The sequence below is a fragment of the Herpailurus yagouaroundi genome, unplaced genomic scaffold (assembly GCF_014898765.1).
Source record: "Herpailurus yagouaroundi ecotype Mexico unplaced genomic scaffold, PumYag 181, whole genome shotgun sequence".
NCBI lineage: Eukaryota > Metazoa > Chordata > Mammalia > Carnivora > Felidae > Herpailurus > Herpailurus yagouaroundi.
The window spans coordinates 13,236,655-13,249,088 of record NW_024412412.1 but is presented as its reverse complement, the minus strand read 5'-3'; the positions used below and the strand labels follow the sequence as shown (position 1 = coordinate 13,249,088).

The following is a 12,434-nucleotide window of genomic DNA, read 5'->3' as shown; positions in this document are numbered from 1 at the left end:
ATTGATTTTTTCCCAGGAAAAAAAAAATGCATTATTCAAGGATACTTCTTGAGTTCTACTGCGTTAGAACCAAAAGAAAGGAAGAAGGAAGAAAGAGAAGGAAGAAATGTGAGGAGAGAAGAAAGGAAGAGAAGCATGCCCCCACATTTGACTAAAACAGACAGCAGCTCTGAAGGCCAACATTATAGAGCAAAAAATGGTACTTACCATTCTCACTGTCTGACTTGTTTTCGTGCTCCGTATCTGTCAGGGTGAGGGCTGAGTTGGACCGGCTTGACAGGCAGGAGCTGCGGCCTGATTTGACCCCCCTGCCCCAAAGTCTCATGGCATGCTCTGGGGACATCACTGCTTCATTTTCAGTATCAGCATCTGACCCTGCACTGATAGAGTAACCTCTGTGGGGGAGCCCCATTTCCGCACAAAACACAAGTCCTCTTCGAGTTGCTGGTTCACAAACTCCTAACTGCCTTAGGGTAAAATTCTGTCCTAATTAGGGGGAAAAAAAGATAACAACTAGTGAGTACATGTTTCATTTTCTTCTTCTTCTTCTTCTTTTTTTTTTTAAAGAAATCTCCCTAAAATAAACACTCAAGCATTCAGGTTTTTCAGTTATCAGCACCAGGTGTTTACATTAGCAAAGCATGGCATATGGTCAAGTGGGTGCAATTATGGCGGGCGGGTGGGGTTCCTCCCCAGACTTCCCACACACCCCCACTTAGGGCTCCTTTGTCAACCACTTAAGCCCGTAAGCACCTCCAGAGAGGGGGGTGGGGTAAGCCAAGGAGAACACGCCATGCCAACTCAGCCCAGAGAAAGGACTGGTTATCAGTGATCGAAGTTTGTTTCGCAACTTGGGAAGCAAGAGAAACTGTCAGAGTTATCTCTGGTGTCTTGGCTCTAGTCCTAAATGATGGGATTTTTCCCACCCAGATGTCACTCCTTTGCAAGAGGAAAGAGACTAAGTTACGTGTTAAGTAGAAATAGGAGCTTGGTCAATCTTTATTACATATTCCCACCTTAAGTTAGCAACCGATGTAAACACAAATCCTGTGTGTGTGTGTGTGTGTGTGTGTGTGTGTACATATACTATATTTTGGAGTGTCATGCCTTGAAAATTTGCAGACATATGACTTTCTAGACATTGTGCTTTAGTAATCACCTGGAAACATCGGTATTGATCAGAGTAAACCAATTTTTGCAAATAAAGTGCACTCTAAAAATAAAGTGGGAGAAAAATGTATTTAAAAATTAATGATAAAATCAAGTTCCCTGAAAAATAAACGGCTGTGAACCCTGCGGGCCTTTACTAATAAATTGAGCATAATAAAACCCACGACACGGCAATAACTTAAAGTAAAAGTGTTTAAATTAGGTGACACTTTAAAATGACTACTCTTATTAATGACTTTGCCAATCGTGTATGTATTCTTGAACTTTCACGTATGTTTTATGGGCCTCTGGATGAGTAGAGGGAGAAATATGTTTGCTTGCAGGATGCAGGTATATGACTCTTCCATTTCTTGTCTCGTGCTGGTGTGATGGAGTCTGAGATTTAGATTTAGGTACCGACCAGAATCAAAATCCATGTAAAGAATAACAGCACACAACGACTGATTTAAATGCCACTACATAAAACCAACCTTTCAAGAATGTGAAGCATTTAGATCACTCATAGTTTTCATTTTCCTACTTCTATCTCTTCAATCTACGAACATCTTAAAGTTAATTGGCTGGTGTGAGAGCTAACACAACAGTGTAGGTTTTAAAAGCGGATGTCATAGGTGATTTGTGATAAAATAACAACATGTTGAATCTTCTAGGAAGTGAGTCAAACATAATGCACAATATAGTACATATTTGGTTATAAAGGTATCAGTAGCCTCCAGGCCTCAGCACATTTTAACTAGTGTGGTTAATTGCTTTATTGCTGTGGTCATATCAGAAGTCGGAATCAGCTTTATCTTGGTCAGACTTCGAAATGGGTTCTGACAATGACACTCATAAATAATGAAAATCTGTTGCTACAATTAGCTGCAAATCAAACTGCTTCTCAGAGAGATTTGAATAAGTACCTGAACCAAAAAATATGTCGGAAAATAAAAAAGAGAAGAAGAAAAGGAAAAAAGAGCCCATTGGACAGTGGAAAAAGTGGGCAAGCCTGACGAATTAAGGCACAGTATGCTCAGAATCTTTTCTTAAAGAATTAGTGTAGCTTGTATTATGAAAGTCAGTCCAAAAAAGGTCAATGTCATGGACAGTTAATGGAATAGTGGTGGGAGAATTTCTCCACTGTTATTTATACATCACATTTTAAACGGGAAGAGGGAAGAAAGGGGTCAAAAACAGTTAAATACTACCATTATACAGGCTGATTGTTCAAAAGAAGAATACATAATAATTTTTAAAGGGCAAAAATGAATGATAAAATCCTCTGCATCTTTCCTCTATTTGGGGAGGTGCCCATATTGGAAAATAAAAATAAGAGAGAGGTTAAAAGCAGTAAAACTTCTTTCTAATCTTTGAAATGCAACTTAAAACACCTTCCACGTTATTGACTTTTTACAATGGTAACATCTTGATGCAAAAATCTATGAGGTGAAGGAAAACAGAAAACTGTCTTCAATTATTTGTTGCTCAGGTATGTGAACACAGTTCACTTTGCAAATACATACCCAAAGCACCATCCCTACGAGCCCATACGTAGAGTCCAAACTCCTTCAACATCTGACCCTCGGAAATCAATGTCTCACAATAACTCAAAACTCTTACGGGCTCTTCCTGAAATGCAAGCTGGAAAGCAAGCACCCGCGGAGGAAACCCTGTTAGGTTGGCTTCCTCAATTAAAAAGTCTGCTGTGGTTTCCTCTAGAAGAGAACACTAAACCTGACCTCTAGCAGATCTAAGTTAAAGCCACTCACTAGCTCTGTTCAAATCCCTTTGCTCCTCTATTTTTTCATCTTTCAGGGTTCTCACGACTTGGTTTAAGAGGTACTTTATGTCAATTGTGACTAGTATGAAGAAAGGCTAAAGGAGAATGGCTTAAAAAATAACCCCCTGGACAAATGTAATTGACAAGCATACAGAAATGTAGCATTTGATGGTGAGGAGAGGATCATTTCCAAATAATTTTAGAACAGCCGTTGACTTTCACTTTTCCTTCATTCAAAAGTATCTCTAGCCCAGATCTGCTTAGGTGCTTCGGACCCTATTCATGTCAATTCCCCTCTTTGGTTAAGGATTCTTGTTTGTGGGATCCCCCGTTTTAATGCAAACGCCACCGGGGAGACCTAGGGATCAAACCAGAATACATTAGTTCTAGCAGGTTATTTTCCACAATCTAGCAGCAGTGTTAGCAAGATGGGCTATACTTATCAAAAACAGATGATGGAAAGAAGAAAGGTTTCTGACTCCGGGAAGAGACACAGCTGGCAGAAGGTTATCACAGAGGTGGGAGGGTTGGGCTGAGTGAGGTTGGTAGGGAAGGCTTTAGGGCAATGTACAAAAGTGGGAAGACAAAGGTAGAAAAAATGCTTCTGGAACCAGCTAAAAACTTGGCCATCTTGCTTTGGCTTCAAGAACCATGAAAGAGATAAGGAGGACACACTTATTCTTATTTTCCATGTTTTCTTCAGATTGTATTCTTTGCGATGGTTCTAACAACATGACCCTAATTTCCTTCTTTGTCTTTTAGAGTCTTTGCGCGAATTCTGTTTGGCTAGAACTGGTGAAATAAGTATTTATCTCCTGCACATTGCATTTTGGTCACCTTGATTAGCGGGGCCAACACAGAACTTCCTACTATAATTTGAAACAGTACCAAAACCATACATTGCAGTGAGAATAAAGTATACCTGAGGGTGAAATTCACTGTGATTAAAAGGCAACGATAGCTTGGATCAGATTAGGCGTTTTTGTTTTACTATGCTTATAAATTTGAAAATCTGTTTTTTAAAAACTGAAAAAACAACAACGTGGGCAGGCTGGATCGTTAAAAAAAAAAAAGTTCCCATTTTGAAAGAAATGAGTAAAGGTCTGTGACAAAGTGGACAGGACCAGCTAAGAACAAATGCTTCAAGTGAGGTCGGCACGTAGCAAAGCTACTCCTCCCATAAAGGAAGGGGCTTGGGAAACGGCTCAGCTTCTTGGACTTTTTCTCACAAAGCATCTATAACCTTGTCAGAGCAGGGAGGGATTTTTCAAAGCTGCAATGCCAAGTACGTTCACCAGTAAGCAAGACATCTACTATCTCTGCGTTGAGAAGAAACAGACTGTACTATTGGGTGGTCCAGGTCCCAACCCACGGTTATTTTCTTCCCTCGAGTCTAGATCGCTCTACGGTCTAGATTTTGCTTTCTCTCTCCTCTCTCTCCCTTGTTTTTTCTTTTTTCTGTTTTCGGTACATGCCTTGTGGTGTGCAACTATCACCACAATCAACTTCAGAACATTTTTATCACCTCCCCCCAAGAAACTCGGTACCAATGATCCGTCACCTCCTCTTGCCACCCCCCGCCCAACCCCCTCCTCTCGCCCCCCCCCCCTCCCGCCAACCCCTCCTCTCCTCACCCTAGCCCTAGGCAAACGCCAATTCACTCTCTGTCACTACAGATTTGCCTATTCAGGGCATTTCAAATAAAACAAACCCTACAGACCCTACGGTATGTGGACTTTTGCGCCTGGCTTCTTTCCCTCAGCATTACGTTTTGAAGGTTCATCCACATTGTAGTATATATCCATACTTCAGTTTTAGGGTCAAATAGTGTTCAGTTGTATGGGATATCTGTAACAGGGAAAAACTTGGCATGTCTGACTCCATGTGGTTTCGACTTCCCTCGCTGCTATGACCTATGGGTTAAACACTTCCGGTAGCCCCTCACATAGGCATGCTACAGACAAGATCTGCAAAAACGGCTCTTTACCCCAAACCAACCTCAAATGAGGAGATAAAGGAGTGGCTGCAGTGGTCATTGTCCCAAGTCATCAAGATTGAGAAATGATCATAACTCGGGGGGAAGGGGGGGCGGGAATTGAATCCGTGCCCCATACGGTGAATGAGGTTAAATTAGCAGAGAGTTTAAAACTTGTTTTTCAGAGAATCGCTTCCCCTAATCTGTTATTGTGTCTTTCAGACCCCACTAACAAACTCACCAGCTGTCTCTGCAGGAGCCTGGACTCAAGGGATACAGCCCCAGCCTAGGAACAAGCAAGGCCCTACTTTCCTTATCCAGGGATAACTCTATGCCGGCTCTCAGAGCATGCCCATAACCCCTCCTCCTTGCCCCAAGGTAACTTCCCAACATGTCAAGGGCTGAGTTCTGCCTCACTCTGATGTGAAGTCTCCATTCCAAAATAAACTTGGGATGTGTGTTACAGATATGTTCGCTCAATGCACATTCTCCATCTTTCTTTATGGATAATCTTACGTTCCCTCTGCCCCTTTTCACCAGTATAGATGTAGTCTCATCCCTATGATTATAAAAAGCTTGTTCTGTTCCCCTTTGGGGAAGTGGATTTGGCCTTGCCCCCCCATTTCCTCCTCTGGCTGCCTCTTGAATAGATTGTGCCCTTACTGCATACCTGATGTCTCAGCGATTGGCTTTGCTGTGCTTCGGGCCGATGCACTTGGGTTCAGTTACAGAATCCATTCACCAGTTAATGGACATTGGAGTTGTTTCCACTTTTTGGTTATTATGAAATGCTGCCATGAACATTCATGTACAAGTTTTTGTCAATGTATATCTTCATTTCTCTTGTGTATATACCACACTTGTTATCATGTGTAGATTCTCTCTTATACCACATTGTGAGAGAGTATATCGTACCGCAAGTGTGCAATGGGGAATTGGAATGGAGGTCAGCGGTATTGAAATTTGGGGTACAAACCGAGAATTGCTGTGATTTTCAAAAACAGTTGATTCTGTGGGCCCGCTAGGTGAATTCATTATAATTTTATCCTATTATTTTTTCTTTGCTTTCTATCATGCTGGTTTATTCTTTGAAAATGCTTTTCCATTAAAATTAAAAATACTCAGCACAGAAAGTCTACTTCTGAGGCTAAAATCACCTGATCTTAAATGTGCATGTACAAATAATGATTACTATGTCATGGCTGCAAGAGTTAAAATAACTGTAATGCTTACCAGAAAGGGAATGGGTGAATACTTTATGTATCCTATTCAATGGAACACTATGTGGCTAGCATAAACAATGAGTTTGGACCTATATCTTTGAATCTGGAGGGAAGCCCATGATACATATTTAAGTAAAAAAAAAAAAAAAATTACAAGTTGCAGAATGGTGTGTATAGTCTGGTCCCATTTTGGGAAACTAAGAAAGAGAACCAACAGATTATGTGAGTGCTTATGGTTTTGAGCATGAATAAAGGTTAGGAAGGCTAGAAAACTGTTGTGATGATCATTCAGAGGGGACTGTGAGTGAAGGAAATTAGTGATGCTCTATTTTATAGTTGTGAAGTTTTACTTTGCACGTTACTTCCCTTAATCTAAAAAAACATACTATGGGGCGCCTGGGTGGCTTGGTCGGTTAAGCGTCCGACTTCAGCTCAGGTCACGATCTCGCGGTCCGTGAGTTCGAGCCCCGCGTCGGGCTCTGGGCTGACAGCTCAGAGCCTGGAGCCTGCTTCGGATCCTGTGTCTCCCTCTCTCTCTGCCCCTCCCCTGCTCATGCTCGGTCTCTCTCTGTCTCAAAAATAAATAAGCGTTAAAAAAAAATTAAAAAAAAAAACATACTAAAGAAAAAATTGAAGTCTATATCCTTAAAAAAACCCAAATATATATATTTTTTGATTTGCTAATTTTTAGCTCCTGTTCCATAATTAGAATTTTAATTTATTACCTTCTCCTGGAGAAGCTGGATTTTAAAAATCCTTCCTTATTGGTTGTGAAGAAGTTAAGTTATGTAAGAAATGTTGGAACAGCAATATTTGTCTCTCATTTCATTTCTGCCCTTCCTTTCATCACACATGGCTTTGGAAAATGGTGGCTATTCATTCATTTCTTCTATAGTCACAACCCTCCAAATGGAGTTTGGGAAACGGAGAGAAGATTCAATATACACTTAATACGTGGAAATAAAATAATCTGTAATTATCTTTAAATATTTTCCTTGGTTGCTGTGAGTTTGGATGGATTCTCTCTCCTTAGGCACTGACATTCCCCCAACAGTGGAGGATAACACAAAACTACAAATTGGGCAAATATTTCTTATTTGATGCTGGTGGAATTAATGTCACCACCATCTTATCTAGAGTTCCCTGTTTTTGCTGCGTTTGCAAAACGATAAGAAGATCACACAATCTAGAAATGTATGTAACTTTTTCCTCTTTGAGACCTAATGCATATTTTATGGGACAATCCAAATGCTTTAACCTTCTTAAGCTATATTTGTCACTGTTTGAACAGAATACCCACCCTTGAACATGCAACAGAAATTGCAGTGATGGTATAAATCGTTACTTGTAAGGCCCTACACAAAACAACATTTCAAAATTCAACTTTAAATCCCATTAAATACCTTAACTGCCCCACCCCATTTTACACTGTATGTAAAATGCAAGCATCTTCAGCGGCTTGCTCAATTTACCTGGTCATGTGATAGTAACACCCATAACCACATACTGATTATCTCAAGTTCTTAGAAGACGGAGAACATGATCTGTATGTCATAATTAGAATCCGGTTTGTTATTCAAAACACGAGTCTAATGGAAGCCACTGCAGGTTGGCCCGAGGGCATTCATCCTGAACTCAGCTGTGCAGGGCACTTCTGCCAATGAGGACAGGAGACAGAGGCGCCATGGCGAACTTGGTGAGGAGGGTGAGAAGGGGAAACCCCAAGTATATTTGCGAGCAAAGAAAGCAGAGTTAAAATGAATGACCCAGGGCGCCTGGGTGGCTCAGTCAGTTATGCATCTGACCCTTGGTTTTGGCTCAGATCATGATCTCACAGAGTTTTGGGCCTGGCTTCTGGCTCTGTGCTGAGCAGGGCCTGCTTGGGATTCTCTCTCTCTCTTCCTCGCTCTCTGCCCCTCCCCCGCTCATGCGCTCTCTGTCTCTCTCTCTCTCTCTCTCTCTCTCTCTCTCATAAATAAATAAATAAATAAATAAATAAATAAATAATAAACATTTAAAAATGAATGGCCCGAAGAATGTACATTTTCTTCAGGAGAAGATTTGTGGAGTTCCGGGGTGGGGAGGGGCAGCAAACCCGGATAACGGGTTTGAGTCTGGTGACTCAAATCACAAACATTCGGTTGTGAGTCTGCTGACTTGTAACAAAAGAGCATCTCTGTAGGCATGAATCACCAAGGATTTATACACCCAACCCCCAAAACGGTGTCATCTTGACATTGGCAACTATTTGTAACTAGAGAAATAACTTCGCGCTTGGTTTTTATCAAAAAGCATTCCGAAATGAACTTGTTTCTTATTGTCACTTAGTAATTTTTTTTTTTTTTTTCAGAACAATCTAAGACCCGAGTGATCATAACGTGCCTACACCCTGTCTGGCGGTATCTGAGTCAAGCTGCAGTAGGTATTGGTGTAAATATGCATATGGTTGGGCATGAAGCAGCAGGTGTCTAATAATTGCGACTGAAGCGGCACCACAGTGATTCACGATGTGGATCCGAAACTGGCAACGTGGGGAGGACCGGATACAAAATGTAGCAGGAAGCTGGGGGCTCAAGACATCAGACCAATAAAGGCCGAAGCAGGGGGAAAGGATTAATTACCCCCACTGCGTCCGGAGGAGGGCTATAAGCTACATCTATCTGCTCACACCTTCTGGTAGGTAATCTACAAAGCAGGTTGGCCACCAAGCCCGAGAGAAACACTTGCCTCTTTAACAGCCAAAATTAGTTAACAATCAGTTAGGCAGGGGAGCTAAAAGAGGCATCTGAGAGGAAAACATTAACGGGCAACAATGATAAACTGGAACTCTTTAACTTGTGTCTTTAAGTACAGAAACGTAAGGTTGAGTAAACATGACCATCTAAATCCTTTAATCCCGCCGCTGACATTTATAGTGACTGAGAAGGATTAATCATTTTGATCTCTAAATGAATCATTTTAAGTAGTTAATATTTAAAAGTAATAAACTTTGGAGTTGCGGTAATTAGCCTGGTGTATCTGATTAATGTTTCAGGTTTTTGTCTTTCTTTATAAAACCCTAGGCTCACAAAGAAAAAGCTTTCTCTGCATCAGTTAGTGTTTTAGAAAAAAAAAAAGGGTTTCAGATTCCTTTCATTTTTGTATGATGACAGAGGTGAGGGGGAACACTGGGGAAATGAAAAGTTTGGGGTATAACTGGAAATTCATAGCAGCATTAAGTGCTGAATGGTACGACCATATGGTCATATTTCTTTTGAAGTCTAGGATCCGTTCCCATTATTCACTCTAATGGCATCCAAGACTAAACTAAATCTCAGACTTTAAAATTAAAAGCATTTTGCTCTTGGCTCCCAAATCTTCCTCTTTCACAATTTTCAGCATGCTGGAATGTTTAATATATTTTCATAATGCAAAAAAACACAAATAAATAAAATAAAATAAGGGGAGTGAGGAAAAAAAATGAATAGGTCCCATTTCGCTTCCGAAGCAGGATAAAATGGTACAGACAGACACATAATTGTTATCTTAAAGGCGGTGTTAATACTATTTTTACATCAGCCCAGTGCTGTTAGTGACATTCTAAAATGATATGTATAACCTTCATGTTCTACATCTAAGAAATATGAATCTAATTCTTTTGACCTCTCTGGAACATACAGCACAGAGAAAGATTTTTAAATTATTCATCATTTTAGTAATATTCTAGCAATAAAACTTCCCTCCCCCGCCCAAGTAATCTATATCTAAAAGCTAAAAATGGGCCTTTCTCTATCTGGAAATTGATGAAAATATTTGAAAGGCACGGTCCCACCTATATGTCACTAACTCTCTTCATTCTCTCCCTCGGCACAATCCTGATATGTCACGGATGCTATCATTCTAACAGGCAAAATGTCTTTATCCAGCAAAACATTATAGCGCAATGCCAGCGAAAGTTGTTTTTAAGAGGATCGTGGTTATGGTTCGGTAGAGACAATGTGCCTCTGCCCAGCACCAAATGAAATCTCACCCTGGCTGAAGCTGGATGAAAGGAAGAAGGTAAACCCAAAATTTTCCATATTCAGCTACACGTGCAGCCTGCTCTTTCTTTTGTTTTCTTTTGTTTTCTTTTCTTTCCTTTTTTCCTTTCTTTCTCTCTCTCCCCCACTCTCTCTAGTATTACGAATGGATTTTTGTTCTGTTTTCTTCATATTCTTCTATAAAAGTTTTTGAGTAAAGCGATTTTGTTTCTTACTAAGCCAAAACTTCACAATTGTATAGAAAGTCCTCACTTTAGGAGTATCTTGTGTTGAGAAGTCGACAGGGTGGCCGTTGAACAGCATGGGTTTGACTTGCGTGGGCCCACTTACATGTGGGTATTTTTTGATATAGTACAGTGCTATAAATGTATTTTCTCTTCTTTATGATTTCCTTAATAACATTTTCTTTTCTCTAGCTTACTTTATTGTCAGAATCCAGAATATAACACATACAGCATACAGAGCGTATGAGAATTGACTGCTTATGTTATTGGTAAGGCTTCCAGTAACAGTGGGCTATTAGTAGTTAAGTTTGGGGGACGTCAAAAGTTATACGTGGATTCTTGACTGTGTGGGGTGTCAGGGCCCCAACCCCCAAGCTGTTCAAGGGTCAACTGGATATATTTTCCTATGAAAACAACATGTAGGGGGCCATGATAGAATATGTAAGTAATGAAGTTCTCTGTGTCTGAGGAACTGGATGAAAAGTGCAGTAAAGCATGACATCCAGGTACGGAGGCTGTCTCCCTGAAAAAATGTGTTCAGAATTCCAACCGGGAAAACCTCTCACCACCGTAGCCTCTTCCATTAATTTTCCGCTTTCCAAGGTGGGAGGAATATTCCCCAAGCAGAGCACCGGTAGTCACACGGTACACAAATGCTCAGTGAGGGAAGCCAGGTTGGGAGCTTTGCAGTGGGGGGATATGAGCTGGGGTTAGCTACTGCCTTTCTCAGACTAACAGGAAAACCGATCACCTTTCCACATGTTTACCGACTACTTAAATTTGCTCTTTTATGAATGGTTTATCCCTGACGTTTCTCCCATCGGACTGTTTGTCTTTCTGTTTCCAATTTGTGAAAGTTATCTCTTCGTATATTAAAGCTTAGACCTTATATCTGTCACGTGGGTCGTAAACATAATTCCCAAAGTAATAATTTTGTTTATGGTATTTTAATCTACATACCTAAGGTTTTAAATACAAAATTAATCATTTAAGCTTTTTCTTCTGAGTCTTCTGTTTCTATGAGAAGGGTCTCCCCTACTCTCGAGGTGTACGGGTAGTCTCCCGGTCAGGCTGTGTGGATTCACAGCCACTTTTTCCTTGCCTTCCTCTGTTATAAAAGCTGGAAAGCAAAAATAGTAAATGTTCCCTCTTCTCATGCAGCTAAGCGTAGCCAAGTATAACAGTTCTGAAAAAAGAGACGCAGAAAGACATCTCCGGGGAGTAAAAAGAAACAGTCCAAAGGGGAGAAGGACTTCTCACCTTTGCTTTTATTCCGTTTCAGCCAGGAATATGAAAATGCAGCGAACATCTGGGGATCCACAGGACAAAGGCCACATGTTAAGGATTGCAGAGCAAACAAAGAAGGAACCTGGGGCCTTGATGGCATCTTTGAACCCTGCACAGTCCACCTCTAGACTTCTTGTTTTCTGGTTTATAAGTGTTAGATGTTGAAGTCGTCGTTTGGGGAGCTTGCTGCTATTTGTGGATCAAGTCGATCCTACTTTCTCCAGTCTTTTAAATGAACTGGTAGAATTCTTCCTGCTTTTATTTTTTACATTTGTCTTTAATCCATCTTAACTTATTTTTGAATATGCTGAGAGATATGGGTCCAATTTTATATTCTTCCAGATGGATAACCAGTTGTGCCAGCACCATTTATCAAATCCCACTGAATAGAAAAACCATTTTCTGTTTCATGCTGAATTCCCCTATATACTAGGATCTATTTCTGATCTATTTCTGATCTATTTCAGTCTATTCCACTGATTGACTTATCCTTATTTATGCCAATATCGTATAGATGTGATTGCAGTGGCTTCATAGGACTTAATATATATATGATATATGTATTTATATATATTATATATTAATGTATATAATACATATTTATATATATTATATAATATATTAATATATACAATACATATATATTATATGATATATTAATATATGCAATACATATATATTATATAATATATTAATATATACAATACATATATATATTATATAATATATTAATATATAATACACATTTATATATATTATATAATATATTAATATACA

General features: G+C 39.9%; 1 protein-coding gene and 1 long non-coding RNA gene across 12 annotated transcripts in view; one reads left to right on the top strand and one right to left on the bottom strand.

Moving 5' to 3' along the window:
• Positions 1-12,434, bottom strand: part of TENM3 (teneurin transmembrane protein 3) — a 1,301,596-nt gene that overhangs the window by 435,376 nt on the left and 853,786 nt on the right. For 10 of the 11 annotated variants that reach the window (XM_040490383.1, XM_040490387.1, XM_040490391.1 and 7 more), the window contains one exon: positions 208-486. The exons of the other annotated variant lie outside the window; for it this stretch is intronic. In XM_040490383.1, coding sequence (XP_040346317.1) covers positions 208-486 — 279 coding nt within the window. The remainder of the gene's footprint in view (positions 1-207; positions 487-12,434) is intronic. 11 annotated transcript variants of the gene reach the window in all.
• LOC121039939 (uncharacterized) lies at positions 8,203-12,191 on the top strand. Its single transcript, XR_005795048.1, has 3 exons — positions 8,203-8,803; positions 10,014-10,165; positions 11,653-12,191. It is a non-coding gene; the product is annotated as an uncharacterized LOC121039939 (long non-coding RNA).